Source organism: Amia ocellicauda, chromosome 3 (assembly GCF_036373705.1).
Source record: "Amia ocellicauda isolate fAmiCal2 chromosome 3, fAmiCal2.hap1, whole genome shotgun sequence".
Taxonomy (NCBI): domain Eukaryota; kingdom Metazoa; phylum Chordata; class Actinopteri; order Amiiformes; family Amiidae; genus Amia; species Amia ocellicauda.
In genome coordinates this window covers 12,618,717-12,641,890 of record NC_089852.1, presented here as the reverse complement: position 1 = coordinate 12,641,890, position 23,174 = coordinate 12,618,717, and the positions used below count along the sequence as shown (strand labels likewise).

At 40.0% G+C, this 23,174-nt stretch overlaps 1 protein-coding gene across 5 annotated transcripts in view; it reads left to right on the top strand.

Moving 5' to 3' along the window:
• usp19 (ubiquitin specific peptidase 19) overlaps positions 1–23,174 on the top strand; it is a 36,417-nt gene continuing 13,243 nt past the window's right edge. Inside the window, exons 1-20 of one of the 5 annotated variants that reach the window (XM_066698202.1) lie at positions 1–365; positions 5,605–5,882; positions 6,612–6,656; positions 10,665–10,793; positions 11,340–11,476; positions 11,801–12,283; positions 12,502–12,862; positions 13,361–13,517; positions 13,646–13,717; positions 14,039–14,154; positions 14,754–14,962; positions 15,959–16,148; positions 16,603–16,736; positions 17,527–17,685; positions 18,197–18,307; positions 19,139–19,249; positions 19,571–19,672; positions 19,982–20,122; positions 20,494–20,612; positions 21,108–21,251. In XM_066698202.1, coding sequence (XP_066554299.1) covers positions 5,741–5,882; positions 6,612–6,656; positions 10,665–10,793; positions 11,340–11,476; positions 11,801–12,283; positions 12,502–12,862; positions 13,361–13,517; positions 13,646–13,717; positions 14,039–14,154; positions 14,754–14,962; positions 15,959–16,148; positions 16,603–16,736; positions 17,527–17,685; positions 18,197–18,307; positions 19,139–19,249; positions 19,571–19,672; positions 19,982–20,122; positions 20,494–20,612; positions 21,108–21,251 — 3,062 coding nt within the window. In that variant the 5' untranslated portion in view covers positions 1–365; positions 5,605–5,740. Of the gene's footprint in view, positions 366–5,604; positions 5,883–6,611; positions 6,657–10,664; positions 10,794–11,339; positions 11,477–11,800; positions 12,284–12,501; positions 12,863–13,360; positions 13,518–13,645; positions 13,718–14,038; positions 14,155–14,747; positions 14,963–15,958; positions 16,149–16,602; positions 16,737–17,526; positions 17,686–18,196; positions 18,308–19,138; positions 19,250–19,570; positions 19,673–19,981; positions 20,123–20,493; positions 20,613–21,107; positions 21,252–23,174 lie in introns of all 5 variants that reach the window. The other 4 variants (XM_066698201.1, XM_066698204.1, XM_066698203.1 and 1 more) reach the window with 4 other exon arrangements.

Sequence of the window (23,174 nt, the reverse complement as noted above, 5' to 3'; positions counted from 1 at the left end):
CTGTCTGCAGACTTCAGGAAGTGGTTGTGTTGGGGGTTTCGGTTTCATCTGTTTTTGTTCCTAAACAAAGTGCGAGTCACTGCGCAGGGGCTGATGAAAGAAGAAGAGTTGGAGGACAGGGACTTTATCCGCGATAAACACCTTCCAAAACCGGAGACTTCACCGGAGTGTCATCTGGAGGTTGTACGTGATGGGCCCAGGCTAGAAGTTTCTAGACATACCGGTGTGCGGAACTTCCGTGTCGGGCAGGGACAGACCGTGGCCCGCTGCTCACCGCGGAGCCTCGGGCTCAAGTGATTCGGCCTCGCCGGCTACCGGCCGAAGAAGGAAAGATCAACACACAACAGTGTCTACATTTCTATTCGGTGAGTATAATAGCCCCCTCCGATTTGTCATAAATCCAGTGTATCTTTATGGTGTAGTGTTCGGAGAACGTTGATTTTTTTTCAATGTCATTAGCTGACAACAAATACTGTGTTTACACAGTCCTGGCTGGTCACTTTGTAGTTATGCTATGCACCTTACACAATGCCGTATATCATAATAATGCTCAAGACAGATATTTGCAAATGCAACACATTAGTTAAATGAATGTTTCCCGTGTTTCTGTTATTTTTGTGGTGCTGATTGTACTGACAACTTTCACGCCGGTGCGGTGATTGCACGTTTGTATTTTGAAGAGTGCATGGCTTTGTTATGCAACCATGGACACCCAGCTGTCACGTTGATTAATACAGACAGTAGCGATCGATCTTCACTACGTTTTAGGGAAATTCAATAAACATTGAAATTGTAATGTTTTGGTAATTGCTTAAGACTAATTTTTAATTGCTTTGGTGTGCAGGAGGTGCACACGAAATAGACTGTAGAAGCTACGGAAGTGAGGTATTTGAATCGATATGTATGTTTTCTCTTGATAAAATAAGGAAATTGAGATGCTACAACAACTACCTGTAAATCTAAGCCCCTTTAAAATAGCATGATCTAATAAAAACGATTTTAAAGTGATTGGATAGTAGGCCACAGATGCTTAGTCAACACAATGAAGTCTGATTACCACCTGTCTCTCCAGATTACCGTAAAACCGGTTTAGAAAGAGATTTGTCTCAGATTAAAACAATAATAATAATCCTGCTTGATCGGACATGGCGGAGCACATTTGTAGGTTGTATTTTACCACCTGGTGATGGGGTTTGAAACCATGTATAACTAACGGGATCCATAGTGTCTTTGTGTAGTCTTCAGCCTTTAGTATCTAAGACCTGATTCTTTATTACTTTTTAAACACAGTTTTGGCGAACACAAACACCCACTAAAAACGGAATTCGACACATGGCCTCCTAACAGCAGCTTTTTATTTACTTTGATTTTGAACTAACATTTGTTTACTTTTGACAAATGCTGGATAACATCAAAATTAAAAATTGGTTGCTAAACTGCATGTTTAATTAGACCAGATTTATTGAAGTCTCCTCCAAAGAAAGCCAAATAACCAGACTGTAACAGATCTGCCGTAAAACACATAAATACATAAATAAACTTGGAAATCTGAAACTAAATAATGTTCAGACTTCTGCACTTATAAAAATCAATTCTCCTCACTATATAAGACTGTGGAGTTGCCTCCATAACTAATATCAAGTACATTATTCTACAGTAGCCTGCTTTGCCTGTAATCTGTAATGGTTCAGAATATGTGGAATACAAGAACACAACAGAACTCCTTTGTTCAGGCTACATTCATTTGGAAGCGTGTAGCAATCACCCCCATAATATATATAAATGATAATGCTGCAGTAACACAATTCATTCTTGCAATGTCTTATTACGTGTTGAAATAACTTGTACCATACCAGGGTTTATAGGATTCATTTAGCAAACTTTGTATATTGGTATGTAATATCATTGTGTTAACAAGAAAAGTACTTCTCTTTGCAGTTTAAGACAAGATGAAATCTGAATGGCTTCGCTGACCTTGTTCCAAAGCTTAAAGCAGTTTGCCCTCTAATTACCAGCATTTCCTCGGGCTCCTGTTTGACAGGTCTGCTTTTGACAGGCCTGTGCTTCATTAAAGACTATTTCCTTGTTAAATGGGCAGGTGATAATGCATGGGCAACTGGTGCCAATTGGGGAATTAGTAAGAGCTCAAATGTATAACCTCCTTTTAAGTTCAAAATGCTTTAAAGCAAACTGATTTTACTGGCCTTTTGGAAATGTTGCACAGGTATAGGTACTATGTAAGAATTATTTCTAGCACCTGTAGTTTGTAATTATTTATAGGTATTGGATGGAAAATTACCCTTTTTGAAGCATTAATAAACTCTTTATGGTAACCTTATTGAAAGACAAGCTAATGAGTAGAATTCTGTTGCATGTCATACAAATACACTCTGGTGAAGTGAAGCAGGTCCATATGGTTTTTGCTTTTTTTTTTTTTTTTCTCTCCCCTCCCTCCCCTCTCTCTCGTTAATTTGACATTTCAAAGATTCTAAAGACTGGTGACCAGGTAGACTTTAAGGTGAACAAAATAATGCTATTACTAATTAAGTGTGCTATAAATGTTACAAATCAAAATAAGTGTGTGTGCCTTTAACACGTAGAGTTGTTGCAGTTCCAAGTCTTTTGCAGAGGTGTGGTTCCCTCTTCAACAGCCTGGGTCCCTCCCTGACTGCTGCTCTCCTGACTCATTTTCATCCTCCACTCTCTCTCTTCCCCGAATTAAGGCATCTAATTGCCATATGGCTTATGTTAATCAATGCTTACATCAAATAAGGAAGGGAAGTCTGAGAAAAATAGAAAAATACTGTTCTTTGGATGGAATTTATACAAATCCACTGCATGAGCTGAATAGCTTTATTGTCAAATACTAAAATGAAAATTCTACAAGATCATTTGATTTTAGTCTCCTATAAAGTTTAAACTATCCAGTTTATATTTTGGATAAATAGATTTAAATTGGTCTATTATATAGTTTGTCCCTTGTCCTGAAAGATTTGTGGGTGTGTAGTTGCCTTGATTGCTCCTAGTACTGTAGAAAGAGTAGTAAACTGATAGAACTGCCCAAACAGCCAGCAATTGTTATAATAAACAGTTGAAGTAATTGAATTGCAACAATTTTTTCAGATCTGCAATGGTCCCTGTGGTTACATTGTATGCATAGCACTGCCAACAACTGTCTTCAGTCACTGCTCAGATATAAATAGTCCTGTTAGAGTTGTGATATGTTCCATGGTAGTGGTCAGCTTCAGTGGACGACTGTGTACATAATTGCCTGGCAGCCACCGTCCAATTCATGGGGGTGTGTGCTCTCTGAATTATTCAGTAGGGATGGATTCCCTATTGAGCTCCAGTACTGTATTACTGTCAGAAGAAAAATAAAGCTATGTGGAGAATATCAGGTGCTGTAATATTCTGAATGGATAATGTGAAAATACAAATAATATTTCTGAAAGCTTCCTTCTACACAAAGGGTTGGCCTCATTGACCTTACTCCAGCACCTGGCTTTCTTTATATATATATATATATATATATATATATTTTTTTTTTAATAATGAATATCCAATTATCCCACCCCCCTTTTGTATTTTCTACAAATTGGCTGGATGGGAATTTGACTGACTGAACCTGGCTCTCTCCCATATAGCATATCTGCCGTAGGATTTAATAGCCAAGGGAGTCGCTTCTGTGTAGTAAACTCAATTTTGCACAGGTGCTTTCAGATCCCTGTCATCATCTCCCCCCAATTGTGGACTGGTCCCTCAGATTCAGGTAGAGACCAACCTATCTCCAGGGCCCAGTTGTTCAAAAAGTTTAATCTGGATCCGAATGATCCGAATTTGGAAATCACAAACTTTCCAAGATTACCAAATCCGGATCACCAGTGCTCTAAAGGGGACTACATATCACAATGTAAGCTACTAGCTATATAAAGAACAACAGGTAGTATAGCCAGTGTGGGTTCACTTTAAGTGTCTTTATTTGAAGACACAGAAAACGGCACAATAAAACAATACAAACATCCCCTTCCATTTTCAATGTCTTTGAAACAGTCACACCCATCATCTGACCCACAACAAATAACTGCTTTTGACTGGATCATCTCTGATGATTGTGTCATTGTAATTAATATACATTAATGAATGACAGTTAAAATATATTATTTTTGATTGATATTGACAGCTGTTTGGGGAATTATTTTATGGGGATTTTTTGTTTTTAAACTTAACTGTACTGAAAGGCTTAATATGTAGCCTAATGTTTACTTCATCTACTTTATCACTGTACCAATTAAACAAATCAAGTGCAAAATATAAATAAATGTATATATACTACGTGATACAAAAGTTGTATTATTTGACCAATTTTAAAGTTTTATTACATTTTGTTCCTGAAATCCACCCTGAATCCACCCTTCTGCTGGGATCAGGATAATCCTGATTTTTGTTTGGATCAAATGTATCCCAATCCTACTAAAAACTTTTGAACAACATATACTGAAGGTTGGATCCAGATCAAAACCAATACCCATAGTTCTGGTTTGTGATGAGGTCAGTCATTAGGGTCTGAGAAAGATCTTACTGTGGTTTCCAGTTTAGAGAGGTGTTGGGTACTGTCTTTGAATCATTAATTAGCATGTAAGGCTATGACAAGAAAACAATGATACTACTTTACAGCAGTGTCTTAGTGACCACAGTGTGACTGGAATAATTTAATTGTGGATGCTTGCTGTTGTCGACTCTTGTTATGGAGGCTTGCAGGACTAGTAGGTATTAAAGTATAGGGCAGCATTTGATCAAGTTCAAAGAGCAAGTTCATCCGCCTCTATCTTGGTGTGTTAAGCAAAGCGAGCAATACATCATGTTGAGAGCATGGTCGTCCACCAGGGAATCTCTGAACACCACATCTGGCAGCAATCTGCTTTTATGTGGAGATTACCACTTGAAATCGTTTTTATTGAGTCCTCAGTTACTGTGATTCTGTAATGGATGATTTAGTCAAGGTGAAGTTTATCCTGGTTGGGGTGCATTAAGTCACAGAATAAATGAATAATTTATGTAATTAAAAAAATAAAAATAAAGTATATGTTGCAAAATGTATTTCCCATTTAAACCTAAAGTTTTCTGTGAACTAGTAAAAGGTTGAAGCGTGCCTTTTGTGTTTTTATCAAAATAGCTTGTGCTAGCTTTGCTCTGCAAATTTCCTCAATGGAAAAATACAACAAAGGAAATAACTAATTGCTCTTTGCATTGTGTAGAAATTTGAAGTCCCAAGTCCCATCCTGAAGGTTCATATGGGAACAAATTATATATTGAAAACATGTTGAGCCTAGAGGGCTATTCTTTCTTTTTGATTGTGCACTTTAAATTGCCTTTTTGAAACTCTAATCTGGTCTGATTGAAACTGTGAAAGGGCATTTTATGTTTCAAGGGAAATACTGACAAAAACCTGACTGCAGTGTTGTTATTAGCATTGTGGGGAGGTCTGAGAGCAGGCTGGTTTTGAATCACAAATCGGTGTGTGAAGCTAGAGCCCATGGGCATTTGAAGGTTTGACCATTTTGACTTATTTTCACCTGTAATATCTAATCTCCCTCTTTCCACCAGGTCCTTTATTCTCTTTGAGAGATTTCTGTCTTTTTAAGTCGCCAAAATAGCCGGGCCAGGTAGAAAGCGCCACACCCCTGAGCCAGAACCCAGCAGCGAAGCCGGTGGGCAATACGTGAGTGCCAAGTGGCTCAAGATGGCCAGCACCGGCGAGGCCACCGGCCGCCGCAGACCAACCCGTGGGATAGAGGACAGCACCAGCAGGAAGAAGCAGAAAGACAAGGCCAACCAAGAAAGCAAGGAAGCCAAGCGGTCAGGTAGCACAGAAACCAAGAAAGGTACAATTCAACAGAGTACCTTAGAGTACTCTCCCTTTCTCAATTTCATTCATTGTTGTTTTTTTATAAATATAATTTTGCTTTCTCTAACACCCTTTCTCTGTCTCTCTCTCATATCTTCTCCTACACCACCATATTGTTTCATCTCTCACGCATCATCTGCTCAAGCCTTACTCAGTTTTGATGATGGGAAATGCTTATTTATTTTAATTTTTAAATTAAGGCTCCTAATAATACTGCATAGTCCGGCAGGCTTCTGGCTGGGGATAGGGGCCTGTATTTCTTTGGGTGAGGGGGGGGGATACATTCCTGGTGCAAATCTACTAGTGCTTTGGCAATTTTGCATCAGTGTTGGAGACTCCTTGCCCCATTCAGTGAGTTGCATATCTTGGCCTCGGAACAGGTTTTCCCCCGTTCTGTGATATGGTTAAGGATGACATGATCTCTTCTTCTGAATATTCCTTGGAATTGTTTTTTTTTTTTTTTTTTTTCCCAGTATGGATTCCCAGCCTTATGGGTAAGGATTTAGGGGATGCATCACCACAAATGAATGCATTCGGATTACTTCAGAGTAGTAGAGTTTTTATAATTAATGTATTTTTGTATTTTTATTTTTTTGCGTAGAATTAAAAAAAAAAAAAACTGAACTACATATCCTCTAGATAGATCACACATTGGTTATTTATTTGTCACGCTTGTTTAGAATTTCCTGTGTTTCTTAATTGCTAGACCTATCACAGTCTCTGGAGTCACACGATGATACAGAATTTGATGGTAAGTCTTGCGTAGCACATGTTTATACAAGCTTATAACAGTGTCTGCAGTGAGCATTTAACACGTTACGCTGTGCTTTGCAATAGTGCAGTGTACTGTTCTAGAAAACTTTTATTAACAAAGCTTGAAGTTACCCAAAGAAAGTTCAATAAGTGCATTTTCTACTCACCAGTTCATCCATTTCAGTACAAATTGTTTGATTCAAGAGAAATAGCTCTCTGCATACTGTGTGATTTGGTTTGATTCCAGTATGTTGGAATTTAATTCTGCTATTATGTGCTGCTTCAGCTTGAATAATGTCTCCTTGTGGATGTAGAAAGTTAAGAATCCCCTCATGGTATTTGGTGAGGTATGGATGGGACAGAAACAACTTCTTACTCCGAGAGATGGGAACAATAGAAAGTTGTGGAGAACAATGCTGTGCTGTTGTGTGGTGATGGCACTGCGTGCGTATTAGGGTTTTGTCAGCCTCCAGACGTCTGGTTAGTGTCAATTCTCCTGAGATTTGTGTTAAACAAGCAAACAACCAAAGAAATTAGGAATTGATGTGCAGTTAAAAAAATATTTCCCCTTTCAAGATTTAGACATTGTGCTTCAGTCCAGTGCTGATCTCATGTAGGCCTTCTATTAATGAAACTGAGCTTCTTTAATGCAATTTTGTGTCCTCCCATTGTTTCATTCTAGTGAACTCTGTCCTGTTTGCAATGCAAACTTTTTTTTCATTTATTTTCAAAAACAAAATTCTCAGACAAGATAGCACAAGTCATGTAACAATACTTTAGTTGTATAACTTTGGAAGGAGGAGTTTAGCCTGGTACACCAAGTAATTTTTAATGAAGATATTTTTTTTAATCATCTGCTATATTACACCAAGAATTACATATGTCCTAAATCATTTTGAAGTTCTATGTGCTTTTTCATGTATGTAATGTAATTCCTTTGTATAATGTGTCTCAGCCGTTAATTGAAATATGAGAACGCACACATGTGGAGCTGCACAATATATTGGTAGATCTTCCCCTGACTTTCCATCATACAGGTTTTTTGGTGTCAAAATTTTGATTTAATTTAATGCAAGTGTGTGGAAATGTTCATGTGCTTTAGATTCTACATGCATACTGTGTGGTTTCAGATTTTGCCCCCTCCTCATGTTCTTGAAAAACTCCCAGTCAAGTCCTACAACTGCCTGTGCTCATAAATCCTTAAAGCATATTGCAGTCTAAATACCCACAGGTCACATGGCTGCTTAGGGTCTTTTACTTGCTTGTTTGTGTGTCTCTTCAAAGTCCTTGCTCTTCTAGCTGTTTTGCTGAATGCTGAACTGTTGAAATGTTAGCCGGTCAAAAAGCCTGCTGTGAAACCAACTTTGTCAAGGTCAGAGAGCTGCTCTGGCTCTCCAGGCTTTGCACCAGTGCATTAGCCCAATCAATTTGTTCCACTTATTTTCTGAAACAGGTATGGAGTGTGCATGTATCAGAACCTTACATAATCTCTTAATTGACATTTAGATTGATAAATAAGGTATGTTCTAAATCTATTTGTACTAGAGCTTTCTTAAGGATTTGTAAAAAATCTACAATAAAAGTTATGTATCTGTATACATAGCCCTTGTTTCATTGTGGGGTAAACGCAAAGTGAAAGGACTTGCATTACAGTACTGGAGCCAAGAGGCTTCTTTTGCTAGTGACCTTTAAAGGAGCAGAGTACTCCGAGCGGAAAGGGGAGAGAGAGGGGATCGCAGTACATAGCTCCAGCTGTGCCTTGCAGTCTCCGGCTAGAGCTCCACATGGGAATATTGTGATTCCTGTTCGCTTCAGTCGTGGAGACATACAAAGAATGGGCTGCCACTAGGCAATCCGCAGATGTAGTACAGCATGACAGAAGGTATCGTACACAGTTTGGTTTGAATGTGGAATATTTTCTTTAAGATGGGTGGGAAAAAATATTAATTTTAATTAGTGGATCAGAAGAGTTTTGGTTTTGTGTTTGGATTTCCCTGGTTTATGTTTAAGCTATGTGTATTGTGTCATTGTTTTGGAAACTGTTTAATTAATGTATTTGCAACAGGTTTATACCTGTGCCTCCCTTAACAACTCCCTTGCAGCAGTTGCACACTTGCTTGTTCACACAGTGAATAGTAATGCTTACAACAGTTTTGTTCATATTTGTTTCCGCACAAGTGGCATATTTATTAAAGATTGTTAAAATGGCTTATCTCCCAGCAACAGAACTGCCTATTAATTTCATAATTTACCCTCAGGAGGAGGGTATTAATTGTACATAGTGATTTTCTCAATATAGTTTTGTTTAACTTGCTCAAAATGGGTTCCAGAAATGCCCAAGAACCTGTTTACGAGGACTTCAATCCATTGTTCTGTGTAAAATGAATGATCTACATTTAAAATCATTGTGAAACTACAGTCAGACCATGAAAGTAAAGGTTTTTGAGCTGTGAAAATATAAAAGCTACTTTTGAAAATATATATGACATTGTCAGTCTATTGATGTAATGCACAGTCATAGTATTGGAAACCTTAATAATAAACATTTAAACAATACATTCAATAACATTTTGTGAACATAATATTCAAGTAGAGACCAACCTTGAGTGAACTAAGCACAATAACATGGCAAGCTTTTCTCAGTGGCCTTTTTCCATCATAATGAAGATTCCTAATATCCCCTTCAACTCCCCTCTAAATCCCGACCTTGCAGAAGGAATGTGTTCTGGAAATCCAATATATCAACATACTCCTCACCTTAGTCATAGGAATTCCTATTTCTGGGTTCTTGCTCCACCAGCATGTTCAAGTGGGCGATGTACAGTTTGAATAAAGTAATGGGATGTCTGTACAGTGAGGGGAAAAAAGTATTTGATCCCCTGCTGATTTTGTATGTTTGCCCACTGACAAAGAAATTATCAGTCTATAATTTTAATGGGGCTCCATGCAAGATCTCACTTCGTGGAGTTTCAATGATCATGAGAACGGTGAGGAATCAGCCCAGAACTACATGGGAGGATCTTGTTAATGATCTCAAGGCAGCTGGGACCATAGTCGCCAAGAAAACAATTGGTAACACACTACGCCGTGAAGGACTGAAATCCTGCAGCGCCCGCAAGGTCCCCCTGCTCAAGCAAGCACATGTACAGGCCCGTCTGAAGTTTGCCAATGAACATCTGAATGATTCAGAGGAGAAATGGATGAAAGTGTTGTGTGGAGATGAGACCAAAATCGAGCTCTTTGGCATCAACTCAACTCGCCGTGTTTGGAGGAGAAGGAATGACCCCAAGAACACCATCCCCACCGTCAAACATGCAGGTGGAAACATTATGCTTTGGGGGTGTTTTTCTGCTAAGGGGACAGGACAACTGCACCACATCAAAGGGACGATGGACGGGGCCATGTACCGTCAAATCTTGGGTGAGAACCTCCTTCCCTCAGCCAGAGGCAACCAAAGGAGTGGCTCAAGAAGAAGCACATTAAGGTCCTAGAGTGGCCTAGCCAGTCTCCAGACCTTAATCCCATAGAAAATCTGTGGAGGGAGCTGAAGGTTCGAGTTGCCAAACGTCAGCCTTGAAACCTTAATGACTTGGAGAGGATCTGCAAAGAGGAGTGGGACAAAATCCCTCCTGAGATGTGTGCAAACCTGGTGGCCAACTACAAGAAACATCTGACCTCTGTGATTGCCAACAAGGGTTTTTCCACCAAGTACTAAGTCGAAGGGGTCAAATACTTATTTCCCTCATTAACATGCAAATCAATTTATAACTTTTTTGAAATGCGTTTTTCTGGATTTTTTTGTTGTTATTCTGTCTCTCACTGTTAAAATACACCTACCATTAAAATTATAGACTGATCATTTCTTTGTCAGTGGGCAAATGTACAAAATCAATAGGGGATCAAATTCTTTTTTCCCTCACTGTATGTATATATATGTTTTTTACTCCGTAGATCTACAGTGTGGAACAGTAATTCTCTTCAAGTATTTCCTCTATTTGCTTTGTAGATGTGTTTTTTGACTGGAAGCAGAATGCCAATGAGGTGATTGTAAAGCTAAGGGCTGGAGAGGGAGTTGTGAAGCTAGAGGATGTTGATGCTGCGTTCTCGGATACGGCCTGTCAGGTTAAGTTCCCAGGTAAGTGTTGTTTTACTAGATCTGGACCTAGGAACCAGATCTAAATCTGGAACTGATATCTAATGGACCCCCTCATAGATTATTCCCCTGAAATGTATCCCCCCCCCACACCAAAAAATATATAATGATGCTTTAGACCCTTTTTTGTTTTTGTTTTGTTGTTTTAGAATTCAGAGCTCATCTGAGATCTGTCTGATACCCTCTCTAAAAGAACATAATCACTTTGCAGTCTTGCAAAGTCCAGTTGTAAAAGTGCTGCCAGAATTGTACATTTTAAAAGTCTCCAGGATCAACCCTGAAGTATGTTTTCATACCACACATCCGGGGGCTTTTAAGTAGTTTCAGTATTGTCGGGCCATATTTTAGTAGCTGCTAGTAAATGGTAACCATGTCATAATGGTTGATCTTTAAGGGGGTCCATACTTGGGACCATTATTCAACCCCGTGGAAAGCTGTCCTTAAAATGAAATGAGGATATGCAGCTACAGGGGTGCTTTCTAACTGTGCGATTCTATATTCATGTATGCCTGGGTTGCTCATTTTCAGATGGGCGTCAGTGGAGCTGTGTCCTGCACACCGAGATTGAGAGCTCCTGCAGTAAAGTGCAGTACAAGGAGAAGGGCAACTTCCTGCAGCTGGTCATGCAGAAGAAGATCCCTTTCAACATCTGGCCGTCTCTGATGGTACAAGATCATAGGATATCTGTCCAATTGCTTTTTTAAGTCTCAGTAAGATTGTTGTTATTTGAAGGCAGCCTACTATTGATGTTGGACGTGGCATGAGCATGGGTGGGTTTACCGTACTGCTCTTCTGAATGACATCAGTGGTTTCAGTATAGAAATTCTTCTTCTGTGAAATTAATGTCTTCATGTGAATTACACAAATTTAGTTTTAATTGATCTGATGTACCTTGAAAATGCTTTTCTCTACCAGCTATCACCATGGCTTTCCAGTATAGTGTAGGATAGATGCATTTGAACTAATTTAGTGCTTTTTATATTTTTAAGCGAAACAAGAAGGAAAAGGATCCCATTAACATTCAGACAGAGAATGGGAAAGAGCAGGCTGGGAAGTTGGAGAAACTGGAGGAAGAAGGGGTGAAGGCACCCGTAGAGTCAACTGAGCAGAAACGGGCAAAACCAGATCGGGGGATAAAACGTGCAATAAAGCCCAAACCAGCTGGAAAGACTGAGCGGGGCACAAAGGGTACAGAGACTTCAAAGCACAATTGGAAGGCAGAGTTACCAACTGAACCCAGTGCAAAACGTGTGATCCGCACTACGTCTAAAGCTGCTAAAGACACGGGGCATGGTACAGGGAGGGTCTCCCCCGCAAAAGGCATGGGAAGCACCAAAGTAGAGACTGGCCAGGATACAGTAGGTCCGCTCAGCTGCAACGGCAGGAGTACAGACCAGAAGAGTGTCCGAGGCTCTCCAGCGCCTGCGCCCCAGGTGGGCGGAGCTGAGTGTCAGAGGGCCGACAAACCCGAGGCGAGTCTCATCTCTGCACCCATTCCCACACCATCCCAACCTGCAAACACACCACAGACCTTATACAAATCCTTATTCATGGATCTAATCTGAATATGGGATATGTGTATCGTTGTGTGTTTAAATGACTTAAGCAATTCCCCATTTATTTGTGCCATCTGGTTAACTTTCGTGGGATCAAACAGTTCTGATCTAATTCTGTTATTCTTATGTTACAGGCAGAGGTGGTAGAAGAAGGTAGAGGCCAGTCTTTGGTCACTGAAACCAGTGCAGGTGTTCAGACCCCCCCCCAGGACATGACTCCCCCCACAGAACCCTCCAGGAATGGCGAACCTCAGGAGTTGCACAGCACAGAAGGGACTGTCGAGCCCATAGTTGAGAAAGAGAGACAATGCCAGGGAGAACTGGACTCTCAGGTCGAGAAAAACGTTCCTGAATTAGAGGTGGCTGGGTCTGGCCATTTTGGTACTGGGGAGCCTGCCTCACCAGCCCTCTCTAAAGAGGCCTCTCCTTGTGCAAAGGGTATGGAGGAAAAGAGTGATGAGACAAAAGAGGAGAGCTTGGAAATGCAGCCAGAAGGTAAGAAATTGCATTATATGTCTTCAAAGTAATGATGGTCTGTTCTCCTGCAAGCTGTTCCTTCCTGCAATTAAAATGTAATAATCGGTTAAATAAACTATGCTGGGTATATGACGTCTTGTTACCTCAACACTTGGCCAGATTTTCTTGGCTGTCCAGGACAAACTTACCCCTAATCTGTTGCGTTAAAGTAACAATTAATACTTGGTTGAATGAAAAATCACTAAGGTGTACTCGCCATGTTGGTATGACTGCTCAACAAAGCTGTTGATTTAATGTTATATACCCATGGCTAGTCTATGGTTGGTTTCCTATAGCTGAATTCATAGTCAGTCCCTGGTCTTCTTTTTAAGGTTATATGAGGTGTAATGTATCATACTGTGCAGCCTTATGAGCACATCTTAATTTTTGAAGTTTAAATCAGAGGCTGTGATGGTAAAGCACATTCATGGTAAAGCCTCTTCATGTTTTTCACTGAATGTGTCATTCACCTGGCAGTCTTGGAGCCCATGGTGAACTTGAAGTTTGTGAAGAACGACTCTTATGAGAAAGGGAACGACTTCATGGTGGTCAATGTGTACATGAAAGGGATCTGCAGGGAGAGCTCAAAGGTGCTGTTCAGGGAACAAGACTTCACACTCATCTTCCAGACCAGGTGATCTTGGTTTCCTTTATATATATATATATCAATTCTTTCATGAGTGATTACAATCAATAATATACTGAATGATTCAAATACAGTTGATTTTCATGCTCTAACAACTGTGGTTTCATGTTCTACAGTGATGCAAATTTTCTGCGACTACAGTCGGGCTGTGGACCAAACACTGTCTTTAAATGGCAGGTCAAACTCAGGTGAGTAGATCTTTTTTGCCTGTTATTTATTATCTTATTTAAATATTTCATTTTAAATACTAAAGCTTCCATCACTTGATACATGTACCATAAGTTTCAGCCTGGTACCACTTACAGTTAAGAAATTAGCTTAATAGATTTGTAATGAAAACAAAAATAAGGTATATTTAAAAATAAATTAGTTCTGTTTAAGGAAAATTTTAAATAATCTCATCACCCTTTCAGGATGAAAGCTGCAGATAAAGAGATGTTTACCTTTGTTAAAATCATTAGGTCCGTTGTGCTTGGAAATACCTAGACATTGAATTTCATCTACTGCAGGAACCTTATCCACCCTGACCAGAGCACCTATGCCTTCACCCCATCCCGGATCGACATCACTCTGAAGAAGAGGCACAGTCAGCGCTGGGGGGGCCTCGAGGCTCCAGCAACACAAGGTCTGCAGGCTGGCTTCTATTTCTTGCAGTATACCTTTCTCTCCTCACAGCCACCTCCTCTGCTATCCTCTAATCCCACTGTCCTGCTACTTCTGGCTCCTTCATGTATTTACACATTTGCCTCACTCCCCATCTTCACCTACCCTGAAGAACAAGTGACCTCTGTTTACTTGAAATGGAAGAAGATATGGTTGTAGACTAGGCATTCTGACCTTTGTAATTCTCTGACCTGCTTTATTTTAAATGAATTAAAAAGCAATCGTGATTGTACTTCAGAGTTCTCTTCAGTCAGTGCTTATTATAACGGACATTGCCTAAATTGTTAACACGTGACCTTGTTTTTCAGGATATCACTGATGCTCCTTTTCTCTGAAATCAGAAAACGAATCCCAAAGTTCATGAGTAGCAGTTGAATTATCAGCACATAGAAATAGTTTGATACAATAAAACAAATATTCAGTGTTGTATGAGGCTGCCAGGCTCTGATTGTTTCAGGATTGTCTTTGCCTTGAAGTAGAATTGATTTGCCCTTTGCTGAAGCCAACTACCAGACCCTTGCTGCTAACCACAAGCTCCATTCTCCTCTTTTTAAGGTGCAGTGGGTGGCGCCAAGGTTGCTGTGCCCTCTGGGCTTGCTTCTCTAGATAAGAGCCAGCCTGGGAGTAGCCAGCATACCCTGCCCAACAAAGAGGAACCCAGGACGACAGAGAAGGAGAAGGCACGCGGAGACGACGGTGGCCTGGACACGGTGGCAGCCAGAACAGTGTCTGAGCACATGCCTATTAAGCAAGAGCCCCTTGTCACCTCAGTAAGTGGGGATTTATTTATTATTAATATTTTTACCAATAATTTATTTGTTTTAACCTTTTCTTTCCTAACCCCAGTGTTAAAGGACCCAGAAAGCACAGATGTTTTAATTATGCATGTCTGTAGTAACAGATACAGTACAGCCTGCTGGACGTAACATCTTAGTAGTAATGCCGGGGTCACACTACACAAATTCTACAATCCGACCCGATTTTGTGAACAGTGGGCAGCTCACACTTAACGACTATTTTGCACCGAACCACACAGCGAAAAGGTCGACAAACTCGGACGTGCACATGTACAGGTCATGTTTGTGTAGCGCAGATCTGCGCTGCTCCACCAATGGGATCCGTGGATTTCTGCAGATCTGTGCAAAACTGCGGAAAGAACGCGACAACAAGCCGCTGTTGTTGTTTGTGTTCGTCTGTGCAGACAAACACAAAGCGTATATAGTATTTTAAAATAACTTGCCCCGAAACAACCATTGGTATTTGAAGTATTTTAATAAATACGTATGACAATCTTATTCTCCTGTCATGTTTATTCTGTTTCTTTTCTCTGCTTCAGTCAGCTCGGCTCACATTGGCTGCTAATCACGTCACTCTCCACGATCGGCGCCGATGGAGTCGTAAATATTAAACGTGTTTAATAAAATCGTAGGGGCTCCGACAAGCTTACGATCAGATCGGAGGGCAACCGATCGCATCGCAGCCCGTCTCTCACTGCACGACCATCGACAGCGGGGACGCGCCCCGACCGTGCTGCTTGTCGTGAGGGGCAAATCGCGCTCAAATCGGGCTTAAAATCGTGTACTGTGACCCCGGCATTACTTGATCAAAAATATTTTCAAAATGACCTGTTCATCCATTTTATGCAGAATACTGAAGATGAGGCTTATTTCTGAGCTTTGGTATCCCATGCATTTGAGGTCATGGTTTCTGATCCAAGCCCCTTTGCTTGTTTTAAGGCTTTTTATTTATTTTTTTTTCCTTCGCAGCCCAAGCCCACATGCATGGTGCCCCCGATGACCCATGCTTCTGCAGGCAGTGAGCACCCCGATGAGGAGGAGGAGAAGAAGGTGTGTTTACCTGGCTTCACTGGCCTAGTCAACCTGGGCAACACCTGCTTCATGAACAGTGTCATCCAGTCTCTGTCCAACACCCGGGAGTTGAGGGACTACTTCCACGGTGAGTAAGGTTGCCTGGTCTGTGCAGAAGGTTGTTTTTCTTGATGTATCAGCTGCATTGTTTTATTTGGCCTGTTTACAGCCCCACTGCTTGTGTGTGATTCCTGACCACAAAGCAATAATTCACAGTATTGTTTATGTTAAGATCTGTATCCATTGTGGAAGATATTAGAGGTCGCTTCACTGCCTGTTAAGAACCCTTGCTCCAGCCTGTGATATAAGGGCTTGTAATGGGGTTTAGAGAGGAAACAAGGTATTATTTAATTCCGGAGAACCTCCTTTTAATACAGGTTACATTGGGAGTAGGGATTACAAAATATGTACTGCTGCTTATTAAGTCAGATGCTCTGTGGGCTGTAGGTGAGTTTACCAAGGTAATGTATAAGGAAAGGTTGGGGATGGCTTAACATTTGGCTGCATCAATCTTTTCTTCCCCTCACCCCCCTCTTTTTCAGATCGAGGCTTTGAGTCTGAGATCAACTGCAATAACCCCCTGGGCACTGGCGGGCGCCTTGCCATTGGCTTTGCCGTATTGCTACGGGCACTGTGGAAAGGCACTCACCATGCCTTCCAGCCCTCCAAACTCAAGGTAATCCCATTGTGTAAAGAAACCCACCCACCCACTCACTCACTCACTCTGGAAGTAAAAAATGTGCCAGTGCATAATATGGCTGTGAAGCTAAACCCTGGCTTGTTGTCACGATCAAAATCCACTAGGAAGAAATTCTGTTATATATAATTCTCTTATTACTTAAGGAGAATCTGTTTCTGATTGATGAGCATTTTAAATGCACACAAGTACAAGATTCTTTCCAAACAGAATAAAACCACCTTTCAGTTTTCTCCCTGAAAATTATAAGCTCTTTTACAAGTAGTTCTTCTAATAGCTGATTAGCTGTTTTTCTCCTGCAAGAGTATAACCATCCATGAAGGATTTAAGAAAACAAGAAATTGAAAGTCCACATGCTTTTGACTTGGGCTTCTATTGCAAAACTGACTTATCACTAGTTTTCCATTTCTTTATTTTATTAGGTATTGAAAAACAACTATATTTATTCACATCTATAACATTGGATGTGTAGGCTTAACACAATATAATTACCACAGTTATGATAAGAGGGAGTCTGAAGATTGTGATGGCCTGTACTCAGTTATTCAGTGAAGGATCCCTTTTATTATGGTCAAATTTAAAAAATGCTTCATCATTGCTTACCACCACAGCATGAAAGTAAATCTCTAAGAGTGCATTTTAGACCACAGAGCAGGTTGAGGAGAAGACAGATGTCAGGACACCCAGTGTGCAGTCCCCTTCCCTGGAAGAGGCATGCTGGGAAGGTTGCCCGGTGTCTATGTTGTCTTGATGATGTCCTTTCTTGCAGGCGATTGTGGCGAGCAAGGCCAGCCAATTCACAGGCTATGCGCAGCACGATGCCCAGGAGTTCATGGCTTTCTTATTGGACGGGCTTCACGAGGACCTGAACAGGATCCAGAACAAACCCTACACAGAGACTGTAGACTCGGATGGCAGGCAGGATGAGGTGTGGTTTCAGACCAAGGACTTGTAGTACATTTCCCCAGTTATAAATTATTCCAGTCTTGACCGTTAGCACTGTGAAAACGCATTCTCCTCTAGCCTCTACAGTGGATAGTGACAGCTTGGCCCCATTACACACTTTATGAGCTCTAGACGTGTTCCTTAAACACCCTGTGGAAAGTCCTTAAGAGACCCCAGTAGGGAATTGAAATCTGATTGCTGTAAATTATTTGGCTGTGTGCATCAGCCTGCAGTTCTTCAATATTTTCTAGCTGCCCTTAACAGCACTCTCGTGCCTTTAATGACTCCCATGGGCACCCTGCCCACTTTGTAGTAAACTGATTCTTATTAGATGGTAAGCTGGCCTATAGTTTTCTGCAGTGGACAACAGAGTCTCTAAAGTTCAGTACCCTTGGGAACACTTTGATGCAGAGAGTGCATGAAGCATGAACTTCTGTCTTCATACTGTGTGGTGTCTTTGCTGTATGAGAGCCCGGTGTGCTTTTCGGTGACAGGTGGTGGCAGAGGAGGCCTGGCAGAGGCACAAGATGCGGAACGATTCCTTTGTTGTGGACCTGTTCCAGGGACAGTACAAATCCAAGCTGGTGTGTCCAATCTGTTCCAAGGTGAAAACTTGATTTATTTTTTCAAAATAAGCTTCTATAGTGATAAACCATGAATTGCTTAAGTAATTGCGGAGTGTGAAAAGAAAATGATCCGATCTGAAAACTCAGTGAGGGTGATAATTGTATTAAAAACTGGATTACAGCATGTTTAAAAAAATAAAAAATATATATCCTTTGATTTTGGCAGTAACTGTGCCTTAAGCCTTAGTTTGCTAGACTGTCATTCAAGGTACTGATAGGCATATCAACATTTGAACAAAACACAGGCTAGTAATTATTTTTATGTTTATGTTTGTACACTGGTTGCATTTTAGGAGTGTTTGGGGAAAAATAAGTTTGCGTGTATAGAAAATTCTGTAACCTTATTTTGTGAAGTGGCATCTGTTTAATTTCAAATTTTGTCTAGCTTTGTTGTTATCAATATTCTTGACATCTTTTACAGTCAAATATAAACAAAAGAGCTTAAGGGCAGACAGCAGGCAGCAGATGGAGTCTGTTACAATTAAACCTTTGCAGAAATCCAGATCCAGATGATTCAGCTGCTATAACCACCAGTTTGAACAGATTCTATTGATGCGTAGACGTAGCAAATGTTTATGAATTGTAATTGATTAAATATATAAATATTGCTGTCCAGTCATACCTTATTTACAATTACATCTGATTCAGAACCAACTCCCCAGTCTAATGAAGTACATGCATCTGTTTTATTTCAGTAATGTGATTAGATGACATGATTAGAGTTGAGAGTATGACAATTGGGATTGTTCTGAAATATATTTTGGTAAACCTAAAAACAGTAAATGTGTTTTCTGTTGTCATTGATTGCAGGTGTCTATAACATTTGACCCATTCCTGTACCTGCCAGTCCCATTGCCTCAGAAACAGAAGGTCCTAACTGTGTTTTATTTTGCTAAGGAACCCCATAAGAAGCCAATCAAGGTAAAGCCATTCTGTGCCCTCATTCTGTATAGTATTCTATATAAAATTATTTCATATTTCTTTTTAATGAACAGTTTTGGAGTTTGGAGGTGTAAAAATCAGTCATATATATATATATATATATATATATATATATAATATAAATAAAATTAGTGATTTTTCCTTGTGAATGAAGCAAGGATAAACTAAATGTGCATCGTTATATAAGGCAACATGATATATAAGGTATTGTTTTTCTCATTTGCTTAACAAAACTGTTGCTGCCAGTTTTGATTTGTTGAGAGGGCTGATGTGGCTTGTGTGTGTGCGTTTGTGTGGCAGTTCCTGGTGAGCGTCAGCAAGGAAAACTCCAGCACGACTGAAGTCTTGGAGTCCATTTCTAGGAGTGTACGAGTCAAACCGGAGAATCTGCGTCTCACTGAGGTACGATGGCTCATTTCAGTCAATGGAGAATGTGGCCCTGGATCTTTCTTCCAATGTACAGCTTTAATTAGTCTTTTTTTCCTATATAACCAATAACTTTTTACACTATGCAAATTTGTAGTAAATGATTTAATAGTCGGTAATAGAATAGACCAATCTAATTTATTTACTGCAAACTGTTAGTCTGCTAAAATGTGTTGGTGGTCTATAGATCTCTTTTCAAAGTGCATAGTTTACATTGCAAAGCTTGGATTTGTTGTTGAACTCTCATGTTTCAGGTAATTAATTCTGATCATAACTCTGTTTCAGGTCATTAAAAGTCGTTTTCACCGAATCTTCATGTCCTCGAGCTCGCTGGATGCCGTTTCACCCTCAAACACTCTCTTCTGTTTTGAAGTGCTGTCTAAGGAGCTTGCCAAGGAGAAAGTACTGGTGCTGCAGGTCCAACAGGTACATAACACTTCCAAATAGGAGGCTATCATGTCCGTCTTTGACAAAACATTTGGTCTCTTACTGCTCTCTGTGGGTTGCAATGATCACAGCTTTAAATCTAAACGTTTATTGAATATTCATGGCATGTTTATGTATCTTACTGTATTCCAGAAATGCATCTCTTCAGTTTTAAATTAAAATCCAGATACTGGCTTCTGTCAGGACGTCAGAGTTTCTACCCTTTGACCCCTGTGAGATTGTCTGCCTAAGCATTAATTTTAGAGATTTCCACTGTTCCAATTATGGCACATGACTATGGTTATGAGACTACTGCATTTCGGTTGCCTGAATTCTCTGTGAAGCCTGACGTGTCTGTCTTCTCGGTGCAGAGACCCCAGGTTCCCAGTGTGCCCATCGCTAAGTGTGCTGCCTGCCAGAAAGCACCTCAGTCAGAGGATGAGAAGGTGAAACGCTGCACTCGCTGCTACCGTGTGGGCTACTGCAACCCGTAAGTGACAAGGACAGACACCACTGCTATAACTAAGCATATGACGCAGACTGCATTCATTTGCAAAATAGCTTGACATTAATTATACACTATCCATAAAACAGACCACGTGTAACGGAAAATTATATTTCAGAGAAAAGGTTTAATTAAATATGTATTATCTCTGTGGTTATTAATATAGTGGGGAGTTCTTGCTCACTTTCTTCTAGTTGAGTAAAATGAGATGTCCTTGGTAATAGGACAGCTAAACAAGTCTGCAGATTGTTTGATTAAACTTAACAAGGAATAGGGGTCATAAGTAGACCGGCAGCAGTAGACACCCATAGCTTTGGCTTTGAATGAATTAAACTAACTTTGCATCGCAGCTAGTGCCAGTGTTCATGCAAGTGGGAAAAGAAGGTGCAGGTGGAATCCTCTTCTGAGTTCAATTGACTCCCAAAGCCTCGGTGCTTAAGTAATCCAGTTTTTTTTTTTTTTTTTTTTTGTAATAAATAGAACTTGTCAGAAGAATCATTGGGCTGATCACAAACATCTGTGCCGGCCGAACACGGAGAACATTGGCTACCCCTTCCTGATCAGCGTTACGGAGTCCCGGCTCACATACAGCCGGCTCTCACAGCTGCTGGAGGGCTACTCGAGGTACTGAGACATAACTGGAGCGGCACTTAGGGGTGCATACGTGTGGCTCTTTTTTTTGGCTATTGGCAAAAGTCTTTAGGGCCAGTGCAAGGCCTACAAAATCAACATTGTGTTAAATGAATCGAAGTGAAATGTCATTGTTTTATCTATCAGCTGGCTTTTGAGTCTGCATTTTGCAACTATTGACTTCCAGCAATCGTGCTAAGCTAACAAACTAAAATAAAATTGAATAACCTTGTTTTCCTGAAGAGTACAGGCCATCACAATCTTCAGACTCCCTCTTATCATAACTGTGGTAATTATATTGTGTTAAGCCTACACATCCAATGTTATAGATGTTTTTCAATACCTAATAAAATAAAGAAATGGAAAACTAGTGATAAGTCAGTTTTGCAATAGAAGCCCAAGTCAAAAGCATGTGGACTTTCAATTTCTTGTTTTTTTAAATCCTTCATGGATGGTTAATTAAAAAAAGTTTCCATTGATTTGTATGACTCTGGGTGAGAAAGAAATCGGGCTAAAATAAGAATGCTTATTTATTTTAATGCACAAGCTGGACATGAATAAAAATGTAATCATTACAGCCTCCTAGGATTTCCATTTCACAATGGGGAATAAACTGTTTCACACTGAAAGCTTCTTCACAGAGATCCAGAAACAAAGGATCACATTACTTAAAGTGTATATAGTCATTATAATGGGGCATATATCTCCAAATATTGCTGGTTCAACATGGTAGAACTTTTATCTGAGGATCATATAGACCCCGTTCACACTTATTGGGCCAGCCCTGGGCTGCCTCAGATTTAGTCTGGCTTTTTTTGTGACCCTGTTCACAGTTGACCTTTTAGGAAACCTAAGTGCGTTCCCATATGCAGCTGAAAAGAAGGCCTAAACAAAATGCATGGCGGGAATTAAACCAGTCTGCTCAAACAAACCAGTTACGCATGACATTAGGTCTGCTTACAGGTGTATGCAATGTATTTATAATCATAACTTATTAATATTGATATGCCTAGGTTATTGATCGGTTCTTAACCCTTTGCGGCCGAAGCTTTCTAATATAATAAAAAATGCTGGTTCAATGGGAATTTAATTAATATATTTCCCTTTTCAAATGTCTATCTTCGGTTTAGCAAGTCTAAAAGTGTTACACGATTCACCAGAAAGCGAAGCACATTGAGTAGGATATCTCATTAAATCACAAGAAATTGTATGCATTAGTTATCGATAGCCTATTGAGATTTATAATCTGAAAATGTGTATTACACACACACATACAGTAGATAATATATTAGTAGTAGTACTTAAAAAGTGTCTGCTGCAGTTCAATCCATCCTATGCAATCCAAGATGTTGCTCACCGTTTCTTCTCAAGAGTTCCTCGGAAAAAAATGCAACTTTTTCTCTGGACTCCACTGCGTTTGCTGTCATTTTTAAAGTCTGATCTTTGCATTTTTATTTTCCTTTTAACTTGGTTGGGTGAGTGATTGATACCCATCGAAAGAAGCCTGATCGCTTCTATAGTTATATCCTCAGACAGCAGCGCTCGTACACTTCCTTCGGTTTCTTTAACTTTATCTTCCATCCACATTGTAAACAGTGCTTTAATCTCTGCATCATCCCAGTTACCTCCAAAGCCGGCATTTGTAATTGTACTACTGAGCTCAATATAATTGCATGTCTGATTGCATAGTAAACATCTGGTCTCGTTTTAAAATGCATTGATTTGAATGGAAACCTGCTTCGGTTAAATTTACATCGTTTTAATGCAAAATTTGGATAAGTGAATAAAGTTACATGGTCCCGTTCACAATTTCACCATGCATTTTACACCTGAAAATTGCATACTGTTAAATTTCAGACCAGTAGAGGAAGAAAAAAACAATAGCAAGTTTACCAGCTACACACACTTTTATTTTCA